Raw genomic sequence first — 23,516 nt, forward strand, 5'->3', positions numbered from 1 at the left:
AAATATTAAAAAGAATAAAAAATTTAGAAAATTTCATAAAAGAGTTTTAAAAAATTATTCATGTGAATTTTCATATTAATGTCATTAAAACTTAACACTTTAGTCAATTTTTCCATAAGAGAGAGAGAGAGAGAAATTGGCCAACTTTAGTGCTGGGCTATTGGGCCGCGCGCCGGTCATCGTGTCGGTGAAGTCCTTAACAATGCTTTAAACTCATTTTTCATACCCTTTCCAAATGTGACCTCATTAAAAACCATCACTGATTTCCCTAAATCTAAAATAAAAGTTGTGACCTAGCTTTCTTTGATATCCCTCCATCGTTGGATCAACACACATTTTTGGTATGTTCCTCTTCCACCTTTAAGCTTCCATTCCACTGTTGAGATCTTCCGACTTAGATCCCAAACTACCTTAACTTAAAAGAATATGAAACTAAACCCATTTTTAAATGTTGTTAGCTTTGCTTAGGTTTGGGATAAGTATTGATTGGCTTTGGTTTGCTTTGGGCATAGAAGTTGAAGGTGGTAGTAAGCAGTAGACGATAAGCGATTGTAACACCCTCATACTCGATTCACTCAATGGTTTCAAGAATCGGAATGTTACATTCATTGCCAAAGAAACTTCGATAAATTCGTGTCAAATAAATATTGTATTTATGTTTAAAGTACTGTTTACCATCTTTTAAAACTTATCAGGTAATTTCCTTATCACTTGAGGCTTAAACTGTAAACTTATGTCTTAAAATATTTAGAAACATATTTATTCAAGGTTAAAGTATTGGTACCTCACTACAGATATCAGTACCTAACTTCAGGTATCGATACTAATTTAAGCTTTAATATCTGAAAAATTCAATTTAATTTAACAAGTATCAATACCTTGCTGAAGGTATCAATACCTTTCTCAAGATATTTGTACTTTGCCCCTAATATCGATACCAAATCTTGATCCAATGTTCTGGGAAAAAAAATTAGGGGCAATTTGCATTTTTATATCGTAAACATTTTATAGTCATTGCAATTTAACTCATTATGTTCAATATACCAAATTTATTATCAAAATTCATTACACAACCACTCATTTCTTAAACATATGATATTTTGTAATGAACCTTATGAACATGCCATTAATTCCAAATTTATAAAATTAACATAATTATCAATATTTTACAAATAAGTCCTTTAAAGGATTTACTCTAATAATAGTTTATCCTCTCTACAAGTCATTATTATTATTAACATTTACCAGTCAATTTGTCAATTAAGGCCTCCTTAATTCATTTTGTATCGGTCACTTAGTATTTCAATACAACATTTGCAACCATCCTTTAAAACAATTTCTTAGTATTATAACTCTTCAATTATTTTCCTTCTTCTCCTCTCCATCCCACATCCTTTGTGTACATGTGTATATATGTAAATATGAACATTTGATTTTGAGTATAGTATGCTTATAAGTAACACTTACTATGATTTTATTAGCTACACGTTTTTAGCAAAGTTGTCCACTTGTGTAACAGTCACTAAATTATTTATATCTTGGCCTACAAAACCTGAATTTATGATCTGCTTTTTATTTTTAAAACTAGACTCAATAAAAATTTTACCATAAAAATTTCAGAATTTTTACTTTAGCCAATCAGTACAGTAAATTCTTCAAGTTGGCCCCTGTTCTGCTGCTTGATAGCTTCGACCTTTCTTTACTAAAAATGTATTATCTCTTAGTACGAGGTTTGGATGATGTTTTCATTTGTTTCTCTTGAAAATAGAATCATTAAAAATTTAAACATATAAATTTCAGTTCCTAATAATTTTTTTTACGATTTTTGATGATTTTCCAAAGTCAGAATAAGGGAACTCGAATCCATTCCAGAATTGTCCCACAAAAACTAATATATCTCAAATTACTTTTCTTTCATCGTTTCTTTCATACAAACTAGACTCAATAAGGTTTAATTTCATATTTAATTCAACTTCTAAATATTTTTTTTCATGAATTTGGTGAGTTTTCAAAGTTAAGACTCTCCTACTGTCCAAATAGTTTTAATGAAAATACTTTTTTCCATGGTTCTTTGCACTATCTTTCATTCAATCATACATAATCACCATATATATTTTTTATCACTATTCAATTTAATCACTTATGTTTATGTTTATATCACATACTCATTTCTTAATCTTAGTACTTTTCAAGATACAAATCACATTCTCTTATTTACCAATTTAGTGTTTTAAGTCTTTTACTTCATCAAATACTTTCTATTTCTAGTATTTAGATTAAAATACATGTTTCATACATCTCGTTTGCAACATATTTAGCTCAATCTATTGAAATACAAGTAGTATTAGTATGAAACTTACCTCATTTGACAATAATTTCTTCTTTTTTATTCATTTCCATTCATTTATCATTTTCACCACTTTCTTTCCTTTTTCTTCTCATTTTCTCCACTTTCATCTACTATTTTCTTGCTCTAAATTGATGAACATATTCTTTAAAATCTCTACTTCATCTTATCTATTTGGCGTCTAAGAAAATTTTTAAGAATTTTGAGTGAAAAGGTACGTTTTCATGGAAAATGACTAAATTGTAGAGAAATGAAAACCTCCATTGCAAAAATCTTACAATAAAATCTTATAATTTAATATGCAATATCTTTATGCCATCATTTCAATCTAATGTTCAATATTTCTTCTTACTTTTCAATTTGATCTAATGGTCCATATTCCACCAACAATCAAGATATTTTTCTCATAATTATCTCATTTAAGTTATGGCCATTTTACCTTTCATGTTTCTTCAAAATTCCATTATTGAGTCACAACTTACTTTTAGTAAAATTGCAATTTAGTCCATCTTATTTTTCCACTTACTCAATTTAGTCCTTGTATGCCAATTCCATGTCATAAAAAATTGGATTATTTTATTCTTAGTCCTTTAACTTACTCCATTTCACACTTTGACAATTTAGATTTTGAATATTTACACTTAAGCCACAAGCTTTTCACATATTTATAATTTAGTCCTTACTTTAAATTAATGTATCACAACATACTTCTTAATTCAAAATTTTCCTTGGTATCACTCAACCTTTCTTTTACAATCCTTATATCCTTATCTCACTTTATCCGAAAAATGAATTACACTATTCAATTTAATACTACTTTTACAATATATTGATTTTAAGGGGGTTACAGTGATGAAGTGATGAAATGTGTTGAGAATGGTGGCTTGGTGGTGGAATAAAGAATTATGTTGAAAGTTGTGGGTTTTGATGGGGATGAAAGTGGAGAGGGCAAGAGTGAGGACAATGAATGAAGGTGAAAGAAGTATGGGTTGATAGAAGTTGAGGATGATGAGAGCGAAGGCTAAGAGAGAGCCATCTAAGGTGGTGAGTTATGGTTGTTGGAAAAGAGTTGGGGAGAGTCAAGAAAGAGAGGTTGGGAGAGAGATCCTCCAAAGAGCCATCTTTGGATATGTTGGTTGATTTTAGTTTTAAGTACTAGAAGGTGATAGGTAAAGAGTGGCGGTGGAGGGAGTTTGAGTTAAGGGCTTTATAGGAATTAAGAACATGGAGTAGGGTGGCTGCGTAGAGGTGACGGGGCAAGTGATAAGAGTGCTGGCAGAGTGGGTAGGGGCATTGGTAGTGTTAGGCTTGGACTAGACTCAATTTTCAGTTCAGATATTCACTTAAGATTTTTAAGATAAAAAATTAAAATTAAAAACAAAACAAACTTAGAATTGTAAGTTGAATATAAGTTCGAATAACAAGATCAAGTTGAAATCAAACAATAAAGCTTACAACATATTCGAACTTGTCAGAATTTGGTCTCAAAATGAAGCCTCTGATTAAATGTAAAACCGTCTAAAAAAAACAAATGTGAAATTGACCCAAAATGTGATCTGACCCGGACAAAATTGGGTTACAACAATATGAACAATACACCAATACACGAGTGTATCAAACACAAGAAAAATATTATGATCTAACCTAAAACCAACTATAATGTGTGCATTCATAGGGTGAATTTAACAAAGTTGTTGCATTTCAAGGTAAATAATGATTCTTGACAGCTAAGTTTTCAATGATTCAATCTGATCCAACTTCCTTAATTCAAAGGATTAAATAAGGGTGATCTGATTCGATTCAATCTTCCAAATATGTTTCCCAAAGTGATTCTTCACTGATGGGCTAGATATCATCTATATACTCAACATATCTCATAAATGCGGTTCAATAAATTGCCAACATCTCAAATACGAAAGCGGTCTAAAACAACTCTAGTGGTGAGGGAGTAGGCACTCTTTTGGCACTCAATTTGCCAGTTCCATCTTTTCTTAACATTTTTATTACAACTTATATATTAATATGTAAATAAATGTTGTTGAGATAAATATTTTATAAATCATTATTATAATAATTCATGAAAAGTAATTGCATAACCAACTAGTTGACTTTAAAACTTAAAAAAAAAATTGAAGTTGGTAAAACAAATTTATTTATAATTAAAATTATATTTTACCTTGCTTAAAAAAATTATATTTTATCTACATATAGATTATCCAAGAAAGAAGTAGTATTGAGATTACCCTTATACTGACACTATCTCCTCGTGAAATTATTTGAAATCTGAACATAGTAATCAATTTCCAAAATCTAACATTATGGTTACTAAATGATTTTATATTTTTTAAACCAAATTTCAAATTTAATATTTGCAAATGATTTTTATTTTTTTAAATTGAAAAACATTTTTATGAAAAAAAAATAAAATAAATTAGAGCGTGAGTGACAGGAGAGATGGAGATGGAGATGGAGCGGTGCATGGTTGCTTAACAATCACATAATTTCCAAGGATTTGATATTATGGACCATTTGGCAGTTGGCATGATAAAACCATGAGGCATCTCGAGATCGCACCTTCAGTACGAAAGGCTTCAATTTTTACTCGAAATTCATCGGATTAGATCAAATCACAGGAGGACAAATGTCCCCACTCACTATATTAAATATTATTATCATTATCTATACATTATCTAGTCCCTTTCAATTTCTAAATTGAACAAATTAGTCCCTCTAAAAAATTGGAGCAATTTAATCTTTGTCAATTTTGAAAGTGAGCAATTAAGGTCAATTAATCACAGTCTTAATGTCTCAATTGTGCATTGTTTTGATTGGCATAATAACAAATTTAACTCTCGATATTTACATATTTTGTTAATTTCGTATTGATTCTAAAAATTCAATAACCTCAACATTTACAAAACTATTGCGGGCCAAATTTGTTAAATCATGACCAAAATTATAGAATGCGTAAATTGTGAGAGCTAAATTTATTATTATATCAGTCAAATTTATGTAAAATTGACTAAAACATTAATGTTGTGATTAATTGTCCTTAGTTGCTCATTTCTAAATTTGACAGAGATTAATTTTTTTAAAAGGACCAATATATTCAATATTGAAATTGAGAGAGATTGAGAGGCACTTTTACCATTATATTAAATGTTTATAGAAGCATAAGTTTAAAGAAATTTTTAGTAACGTAAATACCTTTTATTATTCATAATATGACTAAACTAATATTAAAAAATATTATTCAATAAAATAAGAATAAATTCAAATAGTAATTAAAGCATTTAAAACTTATTCAATATACAGTATAACTTTACTTCATGTAATTAATGCAACATAATATTATTAAAGAATAATTACTAATTAACATAATTAAGTTATTTTAATAGTTCATATATAATGCTAATAAAAATTCTAATTGTTATTAAAGTATTTGTAAAAGCTATCTTATAAATTAAAGTCTTCATTATTCATTTTTATTTTTCTTAACAGTTAATAAATTCATCATGATAATTTGTAAATAATATTTAATCAATAAAATATCATATATTAGATTATTTTAAACTTTTATACATAAAATATAAAATTAATTATTATATGATCAATTAAAATTTGCTATCCAAAGGAATTTATTTTTCTTTTTGTTAATAGAAAATAATAATTTAAATATAAAATTTGAGTTTTATTATTTATAATTATATAAAATTAGAATTCTCACAAGCATGATAAATTTTCTTATCAAATAAATTTTGTAACCAATCCGCCATAAACTTTGTTTAAAAATATGTTTTAGTCACCCAACTTTTAAAAATTACATCATAACCACTACATTATTGAATTGTTACATTTTAATCACTCGTCCGTTGACTTGTATTAAGAAAATGACACCACATATTAATTTAAAGTGATAACATAAACTATAGCTATTGCCTTATATAAATATATATTTGTTTTATTTGCATATGCAACTTTATGAAGTCAGTTTTAATTAATTATAAAGTCTTAGTTAAATTAATTTTCAATTATGTTACTAAACCCAACTACTAATCCAGTTCATCTGCAGATGTTTGTTTCAATTAATGTTTTTATTTTTACACAAAGTCTTTAAATTTTTTAAAAAACATACGATATCATGTTCAAAGAATTGCACATTTTTTATGCTCAATAAATAACTTTAGAGATTAGGTTGCTTTCAAATGAGATTTTTGTGCCTCTTTATATTCAATACTTACAACTATATTTAAGATTTTGACTTAGTGGTGATATTATTTTGAGAATAATTTTATTTGTTCATATAAAATTTAGAAAATATCTCAAAATTTATCATTTCAATAGAAAATAATTTAATGATTATATAAAATTTTCATCGAATAAAGAGTGTGTATAATGGAGACACTCTAAACTCCTCTTCCATACCAACTCTTCAACTAGTTCAGCCGCCATGCAAATGAGAGAAATGTAGTGACAGCAAGAATACTAATATGTTTTTTAATAAATAAAAAGCAGAAGAATACAAGTTTACAACTCAATTTTGGGTTGGTTTTTTAAATCTCTGCAACTTTGGTTTACGTAATACAATTTTTATCTACTAGTTGCATAATTGACATTTGAAACCATATTTTGTGGGAATAATTTCCTACTCCATTAGTTAAGGATAAAGAGAAAGAGAGAGAGAGAGTAGAAAAGTGAGGGCATTTGTCAGCCTCCACTACCTTTTTGATTTTGTTCCTTTAATAGTAATACATAAAATTTTGAGGTTGGATTGTTATATTTGAAAACTCTTTCTCTCTTCTTTTATTATAATGTATTTATTTGCTCCCATAGAAACAAAAGATTTGAGTCGATATGCGCATGCATGTTCAAAAGCTTTATGTTTTTTAAAGTAAAACAATCATATTTGTGTTGAAAGTCAGCTTGGAGGTGAAAAACTAAATGTACGTGTGTCGCGGATTGTTGTTGGATTTCCATTACTTTTAATGTTATGTTACAATAGATTGAGAAACATTGCCAGAGCTGTAATTATATTCACCATTTTTTTCTTTTTACTTGTGTTTATCTGTTCTATTAGTTGTAGTAAATATACTATTTTTATTTGTAATGAGAAAGTAGAAGGATTAACTTGATGAGCCATTTTAGCCTTCTTGTGAGAGTTCACTTAGAAGTGTCCAATCCGGATTCAATTATAAAAATAAAAATAAAATAGTGGTTGTCAAACTCAAAAAAGAAAAGATAGGGGGAAGATCCAGTGATGTAGGTGTCAGTAAATTTTATAAGTTGGTGCTTGACAACGTCAAACAAATGAAGGGATGATAGAAAACGACTCCTAAAATGAATTTGCATGGACCACCAATGGGAGGTGGGTGGATAGACATAATTCTTCCTCACTGGGCCTGCCCATTCATCCAAACAAACAAGTTGATCAAATCTAATTTTTATTTTCCACCAAATTTATGAATATCTGCAAGGTTTCTCCGAGAGTTTTGGGTCAAACAAACCCTCATTTTATTCACCTAAATAATTTCATTATAATTATTATTAAAAATACACATTTAATAAGTTTTAAGGATAATTATTTGTTATATTTACGCGAGTTTTTTTTTTAATTTTATAAACAATGGGAGATTATTATTATTATTATTATTTTGATGGTTGAATTTTAGCTCTGCAATGAGGGAATGTTGGTTTCAACATGTTTTCTTAAGATTTCATGGTTGACAACATTGTATCGAAAAAAAAATTATTTTTAATAAAAGATCAAGATTGTCTAGGGATTTACGTCACGATAGTTTTAAGATCGCATCCATGGTCAAGCTGGTTAGGTCACCGATTTTTGATCCGACCAATTTGATTATTAGTCTAATTTTAATTAAATAAATTCTTAAAAAATTCTTAAAAATTAAAAAATTATAGAATCTGATTCAATCGTCAGCTCAATTGGTTTCTTTATTTTATCTTGATTTATACCAATTTGTAATGAATCGTTTGTCACTCTTGTTCAAGATCAATGTACTGATTAGTTTAAATTTGACCAGTCTGATTTTAACAACTATAGTCAATATTATTGTGGAATTAAAAATGAATAGAATAATATATTAAAGAATTTGTTGTGTAATACATGATGAAATATAATGGCTTAACCTTTTTTCCTCTCAATTATCGTCCAAGAATTTGTGTAAAGAGAGATCCTTTTTGGATTTGCGCAAGCTGAGCATAGCCTTGAAAAGACGTTTGCTTTTGGTAGAATATTGTTGATCCACATCTTCGCCCACCATCGACAACGATACTGTTCTTCGAGGCTCTGACGGGTACTGTTCCAATCAAAACCCATATATGTAAGCAAAAAAATCCAGTGTTAAATATGTTAAAAACTCTCACAATTAGTCCTTGGTTCGTGGCCCCTACCCTTTTTTTAGCGTTGGGAGAAGTGGATCTGGGCATAAGAGACACAGTTCGTGGCAGCGGAATGTGTCGAGGAGAGCTTGATCGTTTATCTGATTTCAAAATAACCTGTAATCAGTACGTAACAAAGAATTCAGACGGGGTTTGAATCCGTATCACTGTTACCTTGTCTCGGGTTCATTCAAACACTGGTCAACAACTGGGGGCGTTGTCTTGGAAAATGCCGTGAAGACCGTAACATAAAGTATCCATCACTACATCACGATTGTAATAACATCAATGGTGAATCCTAGTATTAGGAACATACAATATATTGATACTATTAGATTCCAAGATTACCCGGCACGCTCAGAAGGGGTATCAGCAGGTTTTGCTTGAATGCCTGAAAATATATAACATGTAAAAATAATATGGAGGCCTATGTATTAACATTTAGATTGTAACTTATTTCTTTTATTAAAAAAATGAGCAAAATTGTCATTGTATATTGGATCAAAGAACAAGTCGGTCCTTTTGTTAAAAATTCTATCTATTTTAATTGTAAAAATTGTCCCTGTACATCAGCATAAGGTACACATGATATACCACATATTAATGCCTGATTTTTCCATCAGCTACACTGGTTTTTAATAGTCTAAATGGATGAAATTTTTAATAGAAATGACCAATTTATTCTTTGATCTAATGTACAAAATGTATAAGGGCTAATTTGTCCATTTTTTAGTAGAGGGGGAAATGCAATCCGGCTCTTAGTACAGGAGCCTTTATGTTACTTTTACCAACAACACCATCAAAACTTCGTCTGATATGCCTTTGGTCTGAAAATATAAGGACTAAAATGTAAATTTGAGTACAGTAAAAGGACCAAAATCAAATAATACCAAGATTCTTATACAGGTGCAAGTCTAATCTAGCAAACATGCTAGTGCGGTGGGATTTCAGCCTAGGGTTGGCAATGGCAACATCAGTAAGTGTCTCATTAACTGCAAGAGATAACATAAAATTTCGATCACATGGATTCAGAAAAACAAAAAGTTTCTATAACAACATACTTGCCTGGAAATATGTAGTGCTTATGGTGCTTGGGTGCTTCTAACACCAATGACTGCTGGGAAAGACCCCCTAAATTAACGTAGTCTTGGCATGTTCGCAGTCTCTTAACAGAACAATGTCAAACAAGCTCAGTGTAATAAGATTTTGAGAGTAAAGTTAACTAAGCATTTTACCTGTTCCAGGCAAAACAAACGAAGCTCCATTACAGAATAGTCATTAATCTTTTCATCCAAGAAAGTGTTGATCTTGTATGCTATAGAGCCCAAGTGATCCACTGTATTGACCAAAGCTTTAATGGCATAATCTTTCAAAGTGTCTTCCACTCTGCTCATTGTCAAAGAGAAACAGGATTAGGGGATGTTCCTCATCATAAGTTTCAAGTATATGATGACTTACATTTGTTTCTGCATTTCTTTGGTGTAGGCCATTGCAAAATATTCTGCTGCAGAATATAACTGTTCCCTCAGATTCTTCAAATCCTAAAGTATTACTCATCAATGCGGTTAATTTAATCCATATGTAAATGTCTAAAATCGAAAATGAACATGATGGTCAGTGTAAATTTACCTTAAGATTATCTGCAAAAACCAAGCTCTGCTGCATTAAGACTTCATCACGGTGGGAAGATTGCTGAGGAACTGGAACTGAAGTGGGTGAATTCATATTTTTCATAAACTGAAAAACCAGAAGATTGTTAAAAAAACTGAAGAAATATTTACTCAACTAAAGACTGACAGACTTTGTTTCCACAAAAAAAGAGAAAAAAAAGAGAGCAGAGAGTGAAATCACTTTACACTAAAAACCAAACTTGAGGCTGGGTTTCAAAAGATATTTAGTGGTTGTATTTTGTTTCAAAATGTTTGGGGATAAAATGAAGAATCTCACACGTTAAAAATTTGATATATTATAGGCCCCTCTTCTGAAAGCAACATACCCAGAAATCGCTTTGGCTCCTTTCAGTAGTTGCAAAGATGATATGAATTCCCTAGTGTTGAGGACAAGGTTTTTGTTTTCTGTTTATATTATTTCCAAAATAGCCGAACCGAATGCTGGCAATGTGATGGTTATTGGGGTTGGGGTTAACGAAACCAGAAAAAGATGTATTAATTTCATAACACGACTCAAGCATTTAATTAACTGCCATACATAAATGAATATAATTGGGTAGATTGCATGCAAATGTGAAAATGGAACCCTTTAATTTGGTCTATAAATCTCAACTGTTACCAATGATGGTTTCCACCACACCCAACTGTGACCTTTAATTGCAATAATGACCCCTAACTTACCTCTCGCATTCACTCTCACTTGCTCATTATTGTATTTTAGTTGATTCTGTATTCCTAATCCTATTGTTTTATATTTGTGTTTGAGAATATATATTCATATTATGTACTCGCATACTTCAATTTTTTTTTTTTTTTATAATGGGTGGGTTGTGAAATAAAAAAAAAAAAGCAGCCGGGACTTTAATTTTGTGTCCCATCTAGAGGATTTGAGTAAAAATGTAGACTTAGAAAATATGTTTGGATAAAAATTTAAAGGCTGTTTTTTAAATGGATCAAGTTTTGAGTAAGTTTTTTTTTGTTCGGGCCCAATCTAGCTTGATTTGCAAAAAAAAAAAAAAAAAAACAAATTTGCTGCTTCTTGCTACTTTTTGTCACTGTTTTGATATCGTTTCGTTATTATATTGTTACTATTTTATTGTTATTATTTGGAGATTGTATAACTTTTGTTTTATTGTTAATTTTATTACTATTTTAGAGGTGGTTGCTTGCTAAGTTGCACCTATCTTAGTGTTAATTAAGTATAAATAATTTTTTAATTTATTTTCAATTTGGTGTGAAATATTTATTTTAATGTTTTTAGTATATTCGATGTATTATACTTTTTAAATTTGTTTTTATATAAAAAAGAATAATATAAAAATTAATCTGAATCGCCGTATTAAGTTTTAGTATTTTTATCTGAATCGGGTTTGAACATAAAATTTTGTTGAGGCCCAGCTCGGCCCAAGATCACATTTACATGTAGGAGTGAGCATTCGATCGAATCGAATCGAATAAAAAATTTTCGAGTTAATCGAGTTTTCGAATATCATTTTATCATCCTAACTTTATTTGAAGTTTTCTCGAATCGAGTCGAGTGAGATGGAATTCGAATCGAATTGAATCGAATATATTTGTTCGAGTTAAATTTTAAAAAATAATTTTGGGTCATTGTAACCATTGTCACCCATCGTAATAAAATTTGTCCACCTTAATCAAAATTTTTATTAACTTTCATCACTTCATAATTTATTTATTAATTTTTTATATATTGATTAGCTTCTTTGCTTGCTTAGTTGTTTCAATTATCTTGATTTTTGTCACTATGTATTTTAGAATTAAAAATATATTAAATGTAAAAATATGATTTTTAATAAAAGTTATTTTAAAAATAAAATGTGAAATTGATACCAATATAAAATTTTAACACGAATATTTTATGGCATAATTAATAATTCAATTTTAATATAAATATTCAATATGACTAAACAATTTAATAATATAAATAATACAAAATGTGAAATTTAATTTAATAATATAAATAGTAGATATAAATAAAATTATTACTATTTATGTTTAGTGATTTTTTGGATAATTTTGATTTTTATTTGAGAGTAAATGGTGAGAAGTAAAAGTGTAGGGGAAAATAAAAGTTTTGGAGAATAAAAGTTTGAGGAAAGTAAATAGTTTGGAGGGAAAATATTAAAAAAATTGGAGGGGGAGGGTTTGGGATAGATGGGAGGTGGGATGGGAAGGGAATAAAAGTTTTAGGGGAAAAGTGGGAGGAAGTAAAAATTTTGGGGGAAAATAAAATGTTTTGAGGGTTTTTGGGAGTAAAATTTTGAGAAAAATTAAATGGGAGAGTAAAATTTTGGTGGGAAATGGATTTTGGGTAGATTGGGGGGTTGGGAGGGGAGGGGAATAAAAGTTTTGGGGGGAAAGTAGGAAGGAGTAAAAGTTTTGAGGGAAAAGTAAAAAGGTTTGGGAGTTTGGGGTAAAAATGTAAAATATTATAGTTTGATATTCGAATTATTCGAATTATTCGAGTTATTCGAATTCGAAAACTCAACTCGATTCGAACTCGAAATTCGAAAAAAAATTCGAGTTGATTCGAATAACTCGATTAACTCGAATAACTCAAAATTTGAATTTTTTTCGATTTTTTAGAGTCGAATCGAGTTTTGCTCACCCCTATTTACATGGAACACAAGATTCAGTTAAAGGATTAATTATTTTTTGGAGTTTATAGTTGTTATTTTAATAATGTTATTTTTAGATTTTAAATTTGAGTTTTTTTTAGGAGTACAGTGTGATTTACCACTCACTCTATAAGATTTTTATTTATTAATTGGCTGTGTTCGAACACCACAATGTAATTGCAAAGAAGTGTAATTATATATTATTGTAACCGAAAAAACGAATTTTATTTTCTCAAGTTTCAAGTTTTTTCATTTAAAATTGATATAAATAATTAAATGCGGATCTATTAATTTATACAATTATTCTTTTTGTTTATATAATGATGTATAAAATTAGCCTTTAATAAATACAATCATTTTTCTGATCTCAACTTAAATTGAACGGAAAGACATTTTTCTAAATGGATAGTCTAGTAGATTTGATAAAAGTAAGTAATGCTATCAAGCGTTGAAAAATTTTGAATTTTCTACAAAAAAAATAATATAGAAAATGATAGGTAGATAGGGGCCTACTTAGAGAATAAATTCAATAGTTTCTAAATCTATTAATTTCCTTTAAGATTATATTATCTTCAAATCATATTTAATATTTAATTTTAAATAAAATACTAAACATGTTTTATGAATTAAATTCAACACTTAAAATTTTAATTTATCAAACATAGCGTAAAATTTAATATAAAATTTACGACATAATCCCAAATCAAATATACCTATTTTTATAAAAATATTATATCTTTCATGTTAAATATTTGACATAGAGGTCTTAGTATTTAATATTTTTCCTATAACTAATATTGCTACTTGTATATAATCATCAATTAATACAACCTTTTAAAAAAAATCATATATTCATTTAATAAGATTTATATATAACTTATTTACAATTCCACTTATAATAAATTTTACATAAATTTAGTAAAACATAACATGAATTTGACTTATGTTGGGGTCAAAGGTATTAAGGCCCATGAATGGAAGTCTAAGAAGAAAATATAAAAATAAAAAGCGTCGACAGCAGGGTTCGAACCTGCGCGGGCAATGCCCAACAGATTTCAAGTCTGCCTCCTTAACCACTCGGACATATCGACTATATACTTCGCTGTGGATTTATATTATACTTGAATATATAAAATTACTGAAATTAGTCCGACTTTCACGTGCCATTAGTGTAGTTCGACAAAATTTAAAATTTAGTCCCTGTACTTAAAAAAGTTAAAAATAAAGTTTTTTTACTTTTAAGATTTAAAAATATTAGTTCAGTCATTAACATTATTCGTATTTCTCATCAAAATTTGCGTACTTGACATGTTGAATAGACTGATTCATATAGCATTGTATATGACTACCAAAATATGAACATTTTAAATTGATAAATTTTGACTGAAATTATAAACAAAAAATAATGATTAGGCTAGAAATTTTAAATTGAAATAGTAAGATGTTAGTACTAATTTCGTGTTTAATTTTGGATGGATTGTTGTATTGTGAATAATGGGAAATCACTTTCAAACTTCGGCCTTGTGGATAAATCAATATTGAGATTGTCGATGAAATTGGGTAAGATTATATATCTATTCTCTTGGGCAAATAAGTCGGCTCAAATGGAAAATTGGTGGACAAGACCACAAATTTTACAAAATTATGCAGATGAAAATTAAACACTTCCACTCTTTTTAGATATTCATTGAAGGGAAATAATAAAAGAAAGGGATTACAGCTAAATAATGAATATTTGATGTTTGAAGATTTGTGGGGACAATAAATTATCTTATAACTTTGTGATATACAAGTTGGATCACCATCTACTAGTGCATGATTGTATCTCTTCATCTTCACATTGATTCCATTTTTAAAAGTTGGAATAGGGCAACATCTGGTCCATCATGACAAAGTTGTTTATGGTGCTTTGGACTCTTATTCTTTCACGTTCTTAACGTCCAATAACTTTTTTTTTGTTACACAACTCAATACCTATAATAAGTATACCATATACAGATGATTTTTGCGACTTGAACTCAGGATGGGAGTTTAGAGGTGAACACTCAATGTTAATGCATATTGAGATATAGATATGGGAATATATAGAGATGTTAGTTATGGCCATTATCAGCATATCACCTCCAACTTGTCAATTCTCTCACAACAACTTTCTTCAAGTCCTCCACTCTCGTAACTCCAATTTGTCAACCCTTTTTTACATCTTTAATCGTTGTGTATGGCTCAATTGCATTGCTTCCTTTCCTCAAAGCAGTGCTCTTTTGTTTCCCTTTAAAGATAGTACCTCCAGAGAAACAAGCAAAAGCAAAAGCAAAAGCACCACTTTGAAAATCATGGGCTTGGAGTCTAGAAAGGATGTGGATAGGGTCTACATTATTAGGGAGAGTCCAAACTTTCAATCATTCATCAACCATTCATTGGAAGGCTAGCAGAAAGTTTACTTATACAGGTTTCAGAAATCTATACTTTTAGGTAACAAAATCATCTTCATTACAATCGGGTTTAGTCTAGTTCGTTCATGTAGACATCTTGGTGCGAGTCTCAAGGCCCAATTTCAAGCACATGAATGTGATGAATTGACGTTACCTTACCAATAACAAAGTTAAAAGGTCAAGCAAATCAAACAAATATTCGATCAAAGACAATATGTGAGGATGAAACTTTTTGAGGAAAAGGGGAATGATACATGCACGTAATGAGTGAAATTTATTAAAGTCAATTCAACCAAATTGCCAAATATTTTTTTGGGATCCAGACATTTATGGGCTTAGATGTCTATATAACGTTTGAAGACTTATTTCTTAGCTCCAAAACGCACTTTGAATCACTCAATTTCGAGTCCGGAGTTCAAGTTATGACCATTTTAGTGACGGGATAATTACGGAAATTATGAGTTTTAGACTTTTTATTCGAGTTTAAATCATATTGAGTTCGAGTTTCAGGTTTTTATTTTATACAATCCCAATATTTTATTTATTAGGTTTTATTATTTATTTATTCTGAATTTTAGATAATTTTTAAGTATTTTAAGTTATTTAAGAGTTTTACGGCGACAAGAAAGTTTAGCTTAAAACTACTTGTTGTTTAGATTAACTAGAATTTTAGTATACTTGAAAGTTTTATTTATATGTATTTAGTTAGCCTATAAAAAGGCCTCTGCATTGTACACAACAATAAATTCATTCATTATTCAACGATTTTCTCTTTTGAGTTAATAAATTCTCTTTGAAATTTTCTCTTTAAGAATTTCTCTTGAATTTTTTAAAAAGTTTTAACAATTTTTTAAATTATGGAGATTATCTTCAAACTTTTATAGAATTGAGTTTCTTATGCATGAAAAATTATTTATAAGATTGGTCATCATATACCATAGAATAATTAAAAGCATAAATGTGTACGTTTTGGCCTACAATGCTATCAGCAGCTTTAACTAGAAGGAAAAAGATATAGGATAAAGTAGAGGAAGCTATCATTTCATCTTTTAGGAAAGTTTTCCATATAAAAGTGATATTGTCCAACTTTATGGAAAAGTGAATAAAAAAGTTATGTTATTTAACATACTATTCATGATTCCCAGTTTCATATAATTTACACCGTAAATTAATTTTTACTCAATTAAGCATAAAGATCAGGACAAGTGTAGGTGTAGTAGTCAGGAAATACATGTTCGAACTTTAAAAATGATATTTTTGAAAAAGATAATATAAAAAAAAAAATTGAAAGTTTGGTCTGAAAAGTACGGTACCCACTTTCCACTTTGTGTTGGGGAAGCTTTGCTCAAGGATACAGGGATAGCTAACTTATTTAAACTCCTTATATGTTGTAATAATAAACAAACTTAAAACTGGAAACTCTTTATATTGTTTTTCTTGTAAGATTAGTTTATGGATACCAAATTAAACTTGTTTGTTGTTCTCACTCTTGTTTCAATTCAATTTTTGTCAACCTTTCCAAAGGCAGCCATAAGTAATGTAAGTATATATCTGCATACAACTTCAGAAATTAAGTTAGGTGTGGCTTTTATTTTATTTTGTTTTATTGCTTAAGTTTGGTGTTGTGCACATAAATGCCAATGTCACAGGTGCATATTGTGTACATGGGAGAGAAAGAAAATGAAGATCCAACTGTTACCAAAATGTTTCACTACAAAATGTTGTCCGACTTGCTTGGAAGGTATTATAAATTTACATTTACACTAAATTTCAATAAAAAAGAATAACATAAGCTTTGCTCCTTTTTTTTTTTGTTTTGGATGAATCTCAGCAAGGAAGCAGCAAAAAGTTCAATGCTTTATAGCTATAAACATGGCTTTTCCGGGTTTGCAGCCAGGTTGACAGATTCCCAGGCAAGGGAAATTGAAGGTGATATAATTTCCTAGCTTTTGTTTTATTTTAGCATCTAAAACTTTAAAAACTAAGAAAAATTACTTACAAATTGCAGCATTTCCTGGTGTTGTCCAAGTGATTCCTAATCAAGTTCACAAGTTTCATACAACTAGAAGTTGGGACTTCATGGGGCTAAATGATCATTCTACAAAAAATCTTTTAACTAAAAGCAACATGGGTGAAGGGATAATCATTGGCGTAATAGACTCAGGTAGTAAATAAATCTCTACACTTACAAGGCTCAATATAAAGGCTGATAAATTTGGAAACCGTGATTGTAGGAGTGTGGCCAGAATCTGAGAGTTTCAATGATAGGGGTATGAATCCAATTCCACCTCATTGGAAAGGTATATGCCAAGAGGGACAGTTGTTCAACTCCTCAAACTGTAACAAGAAACTTATCGGAGCTCGTTGGTTCGTCAAAGGCATCTTGGATCAAAGCCAAACACCTATAAATATAAGTAATGGAGAGGATATTCTATCAGCAAGAGATAGCTCAGGGCATGGTACTCATACAGCTTCCATAGCAGCTGGTAATTTTGTAGTAAATGCAAACTATGAAGGACTAGCTGCTGGTTTGGCTAGGGGAGGTGCTCCACGAGCTCACTTGGCAGTTTACAAGGTTTGTTGGTCTTTTGGACATGGAGGGTGCACTGATGCTGATCTTCTCAAAGCATTTGACAAAGCCATACAAGATGGAGTTCATATCCTATCGGTGTCCATCGGCATTTCTATACCTTTGTTCTCTTACGCAGATCAACGTAATTCGATTGCAATCGGTTCCTTCCATGCAACTGCAAAGGGCATTACTGTAGCTTGCTCCGCAGGGAATGATGGTCCTACTGCAATGACAGTTGAGAACACTGCTCCTTGGATTATCACTGTTGCCGCTACTACCATAGATAGGGCCTTCCCAACAGCCATTACACTAGGAAATAACCTCACCCTTTGGGTAAATCTTCACTTAGCACTAGATTAATCAAACAATACAGTCCTTTTTAACATAATAATCTTATTGTCTTGCAGGGACAATCTGTTGACACTCGAATGCATAACCGTGGATTCACTGGCATTACATTCTCTGATCGCATTGCCTTAAATGACAACGATGATTCAGCGTTAGGCCTTTCTTTTGATCTAGTCAGATGATTTTTCATATATGTTCTTTTTTCATACATCTGGTGTGATACGTTTACTTTTTCCAGCTTGGGGTGCAAGCGAGGAAGTCTGAATGCAACATTAGCAGCAGGACAGATCATACTTTGTTTTTCACAATCAAGTACTCAGAATATATTTAGTGCTGCAATTTCAGTGGCGGAAGCAGGAGGGGTAGGGCTTATTTTTGCGCAATATAGGAGTGATGGACTTGAGTCATGTCATTATATACCATGCATTAAAGTAGATTATGAAGTAGGAACTCAGATACTTTCCTATATAAGAAAAGCAAGGTACACATAAATTAAGAAAGTGAAGAATCAATATATATGGCATAACTTTAACACTTAAATTCCTTTACCTTTTCCACCTCTCTTTTAAGGTCTCCAATTGCCAAGTTAGGTATTCCAAAGACAATTATAGGGAAATGGGTATCTCCTAAAGTTGCAGATTTCTCAGGCAGAGGACCTAGTTCAATTTCCCCAACAGTGCTAAAGGTAAATTTAACAAGCTATAAACTCCCAATTTCATCATTCTTCTTTTAACTGCAGTAAGATTTTAGTTTTCCTTTGTCTAATTTCGGTATATAGCCCGACATAGCTGCACCAGGCGTGGACATCATAGCTGCATATATACCATTTGGCGCAGAAAAAAGTAGTGGATTTGCACTACTGTCAGGAACTTCAATGTCTTGCCCCCATATTGCAGGCATAACAGCTCTAATCAAATCTGTACATAAGAACTGGTCTCCAGCTGCAATAAGATCAGCTCTAGTCACCACAGGTGAACAAATTTTACTTCCCATATTGACATTTTTTCATACACTTTAAGGGTGTAATCTTTTCTTCCCTCAACTATAACCATTAGTTCAACGCTGCAGCTTCCCAAAAAGGAACCGATGGATCAAACATAGCCGAGGAGGGCTCAACTCGCAAGGTAGCTGACCCATTTGATATGGGCGGTGGAGTAGTAAATCCCAATAGAGCTATCGATCCAGGGCTCATCTATGACATTGAAACAAACGATTATGTCAAGTTCCTTTGCGGCACTGGGTTCAGCAGCAAGTCTGTGAGTGGTTTAACCCAGACCAAAGCCAATTGCACCAAAAATAGACTAAATGAGTTGAACCTCAACCTTCCATCCATCACCATCCCATACCTGAAAAGAAAAGTAACAGTGAGCCGAAAGGTAACGAATGTCGGACCCGTTGAGTCAATGTATAAAGCTGTTGTGGAAGCTCCACAAGGTGTAAACATGAAAGTAGAACCCCAGATATTGAGGTTCAATAAAACCACCCAAATTGTACCCTTTAAAGTTACTTTCTTCACGACTGGGAAAGTATATGGAGATTATAGATTTGGGAGACTAATATGGAGAGATCCGAAGCACACTGTGACGATTCCTATATCAATGCGAGCTATTTTTGTTTGAGCCATACGATGATGTTGAAACCGTTGCTATTAAAAATAAAATTGATGAAATAAGCTTTAATTTTATGCCAGGAATCATTGAAAAATGGTTTGTGGTGCCATTTAAAATAATGATTTATTATTTTTGTATGGTACCAAAATCGTATGAAGGTTATGAGAATATTGGCAAATGTTAGCCAAATTATTAAAATAACTTAATTCTCAAAAAAAAAAATCATAATAGTAAAATTTAAGGCCGGAAGTTACATTATGAGTACGTTTGGTTCACTGTAATGGAATAGAGCTGTAATTGAATAGAGCTGAATAGAGCTGTAATGGAATAAAGCTGTAATCAGTAACTCAATTGTTTAGTTGAATGGAATGGAATAGTTATTCTTGTATTTGGTTGAATGAAATGACGTTGTAATAGCATAAGGAAAAAAATTAAAATGACTAGAATACCCTTTGCATAATTTTTTTTAGGTAGATGATTATTGTTATTGGTATTAAATTTTAATAAGATTATTATTAAAAATAATTTAATAAAATAATAAATAATTTAACCATATTTTAACATAATTATTATTAAATATAATTTAATAAAATAATATATAATTTAATAAAATTCTTAATATAATTATTATTATATGAATTAAAAATCATAATATATAATACTATAAAAATAATATATAATCTAATTTATTATTTTTAAACTGTAATACATATTTAATGTACTAAATTATGTTTTATTATTTTCCTTTTTCCTTTTAAGCAATATCTACGTCAACTATCATGGGTTTTATTCTAAACACGGCAATTATCACTTAATTTAATCTTTTATTATTTCTTTTAAAGCCGTAATGTCCATTTTAATATGTAAATAATCCCTGGAACTAATTTGAATGATAGTTCTTGCCTAAAAAAATAAAATATTATTTGCAAATATGACGTAGAAGGCCTGCAAGTTGACATCATGACTACCTGCAGTATCCCATGAACAAAGTCGACTTACTAAGGGTGGGTTTGGATGGGCGATTGGGTGCGGTACGGTGCGTTTAGCTTACTTTTTGTCTCACGCTACAGTATCGCTGCAGTATCTAATCTCACCGCCACCGCTATTTTTACACTAACCGCAGGTAAACGCACCGCCCATCCAAACTCACCCTAAGTTATTGAAGGATTAAAAACAACAGTAACAGTGCTAATCCACGTTACCCACTTAAAGCCAGCCATCAAAGTCTTTCAAAAACCTTTAGCCAAAATACACAACAATCACAGTACTCTAATACTGATAGACATGGCACTCGAGCCAAGTCCCTAGCACCATTCACTGTAATTAATTCCACTACACTATATGGATGCTACATATATTAGGACAAAGGGACACATTTACTTCAGTCTAATTATCTCATACAACAGACATTAACAAGTTCTTTTTTTTTCTTTTTGACCTAATCAGAAATCTCATCAGGAATACATGGCCAAAATGAAACCAACAACATTTACCATGTAGCACATAAACTACAGCTCCGTTCCTGAACCCTTCCCTGATTGATTCTCATTTCTGATCGATATTCCAGATGAAGGATTAAATTGCTCTCCCATGAAAACTAACAACGATTGTTGATATGAGGCATTTATGCTCGAATCTAGTATCTGGTGTGGAAGTACCATATCTAGTTTAGCAAATGCTCTAGCCATGCTCACCCGTTGCTTCTTCTTCAACATCTCCCTTTTAGGACTCCCTGCTGGAGAATCCACATGGCAACCAGAATTTGGGGTCAAAGATGAGATGAGAAAGACTCATCTACAGAGTGGCTCTTCGCAAAAGTTCCTTCTTTGGCAGCCTTATCCTGCAAAGGAGATTCTGAAGTTGGGGTTAGAGTTGCAGGGTCAGTCTTTTTGTCAGATTCCAGGCCATTGTCACCCAACGCTGGGACTGAAGCTCCTGTGCCAGGTGCTTCTGCAAGGACTCCACCAAGGCGCTGCTCTTCAATAATCTTCTTTAAATACTTTGCTTGAGCCTCTATCCGTAATTATAGCTGTCTCTGCACCTATTGTATATCAGAGGTGAAATCTGTGTTTTGAGAAGACAAGTAAATGCAACACCAAAAACTCAAAGCATGTGTCACTGCACAGTGATTTAACAAATTGCACCGGTTTCTTAACAAATACAGAGAAAAATACTGAGCCCGAATGTTGTTGACACTCAATATCATGCTACTCTAAATAACAAGTAGAGCCAAACAAACAAAATAACCAAATTAATATTAAATTTGCATTGAGAATACATGCCTCCAGTTGTTCATGTAAGCGCTTTTGCATCTCCATCTGCAACTTTAGAGCTTCAGTAATTTGCAACACTTTAACATCTCTATTAACAACATTTATACACCTCAGTTACAACAATAAAACATCTCAATTTCCAGAAACTAAACAATTCAATTTGCGATACTTAAAACACTTCAATTTACAACATTTAAACACTTTAATTTGTAGCACTTTAACATCTTTATTAACAACATTTATACACCTCAATTACAACAATAAAATATCTCAATTTCCAGCAACTAAATAATTCAATTTGCAGTACTTAAAACACTTCAATTTACAACTTAAGACAGAGTTCATCATAACTAGAAATGACTTTGACAAAAATTTACTTGATTTTATCACCCTGAACTATCCCCTAACCAAAAAGCTAGGGCCAGCGAGCTAATATGTATTAAGGGCCAAGCTTGAGATTCCAAAAATAGAGGTTTTTATTCAAGATTTAGAGGTTCAGGTACTACAAACGACAGACAGTATCACAACATACTGAACATGGAACTCCAACCCAATTTTACTAAAGAAATGTATTATTTGAAATTGAGCAAAACAAATTCAAAGAGCACGAGGAATAGAGATAGAAATGGAAAAACAAATCATAATGATAGCAAAATATATAGCTGAGAAATGAGGAAAGAGGAAAATAAAAGAATACCTTGGAAGCATTGGCTACGACTTGGCTATGAAGCTTGATGACATTGTCCTCTGCACTGTAGGTCCCCTTCTGATATAATAAAACATACATCAAGCAAAAAAAGAAAAACGAAGCTTAAAGACAAGGGAAGAGAGAAAGGGAGAAGAGAATACGAGAACTTTCGCAAGGCCAGTGCTTTGAGCAATGACAACTTCAAGAGAGCCATCAGGTTTAAGACACCAATAACCGGACTCGGAGTGCATAGGCTGACCAGAATCTAGTTGTCAAGTCTTGTGAGCGTAGGCTATGACGGGCTTCCCAGACGTAAGATGAAAGAAGTGAAGCTCTTCGCCAGACGTAGGCTTTAATGGGTGAAGAAATACAGGGTAAAATTGTCTGGGGAAAAATTTACTATTACATCCGTCGCTGAATGGGCTATTCTTAGCCCCCTTCGACGAATAATGATTTGGTAAATCAGAAGAATAAGAGAGGAATTCCCATTCGTCGAATGAGGAAAATAGTGAACCAAACGTGGTAAAAAAATGCTTAA

The 23,516-nt window shown here is 31.1% G+C and overlaps 1 protein-coding gene, 1 non-coding gene and 2 pseudogenes across 2 annotated transcripts; 1 reads left to right on the forward strand and 3 right to left on the reverse strand.

Annotated features, from left to right (window-relative positions):
- Positions 1–8,393: 8,393 nt before the first annotated feature.
- Positions 8,394–10,868, reverse strand: LOC105788157 (protein ABIL2-like; annotated as a pseudogene).
- A 3,196-nt stretch (positions 10,869–14,064) lies between these two features.
- Positions 14,065–14,146, reverse strand: TRNAS-UGA (transfer RNA serine (anticodon UGA)). The gene has a single exon. It is a non-coding gene; the product is annotated as a tRNA-Ser (tRNA).
- A 2,724-nt stretch (positions 14,147–16,870) lies between these two features.
- Positions 16,871–20,405, forward strand: LOC105788155 (subtilisin-like protease SBT3.5). The gene is made up of 10 exons (XM_012614910.2): positions 16,871–17,026; positions 17,137–17,228; positions 17,319–17,416; positions 17,496–17,651; positions 17,722–18,392; positions 18,467–18,558; positions 18,646–18,888; positions 18,978–19,092; positions 19,186–19,378; positions 19,476–20,405. Exons 1-10 carry the CDS (start codon positions 16,940–16,942, stop codon positions 20,024–20,026), a joined length of 2,298 nt encoding a protein of 765 aa, XP_012470364.1. The 5' UTR covers positions 16,871–16,939; the 3' UTR covers positions 20,027–20,405.
- A 1,029-nt stretch (positions 20,406–21,434) lies between these two features.
- LOC105788154 (myb family transcription factor PHL7-like) lies at positions 21,435–23,229 on the reverse strand (annotated as a pseudogene).
- Positions 23,230–23,516: the final 287 nt, after the last annotated feature.

This window comes from Gossypium raimondii, chromosome 2, assembly GCF_025698545.1.
Source record: "Gossypium raimondii isolate GPD5lz chromosome 2, ASM2569854v1, whole genome shotgun sequence".
NCBI lineage: Eukaryota > Viridiplantae > Streptophyta > Magnoliopsida > Malvales > Malvaceae > Gossypium > Gossypium raimondii.

Excerpts from the sequence above, each read along its gene's own strand:
- LOC105788155 (XM_012614910.2), top strand. The coding sequence starts at position 16,940 with ATGGATACCAAATTAAACTTGTTTGTTGTTCTCACTCTTGTTTCAATT. Across the intron at positions 18,393-18,466 it reads GAAATAACCTCACCCTTTGG|GGACAATCTGTTGACACTCG; the intron begins GTAAATCTTCAC and ends ATTGTCTTGCAG. Across the intron at positions 19,093-19,185 it reads TTTCCCCAACAGTGCTAAAG|CCCGACATAGCTGCACCAGG; the intron begins GTAAATTTAACA and ends TTCGGTATATAG.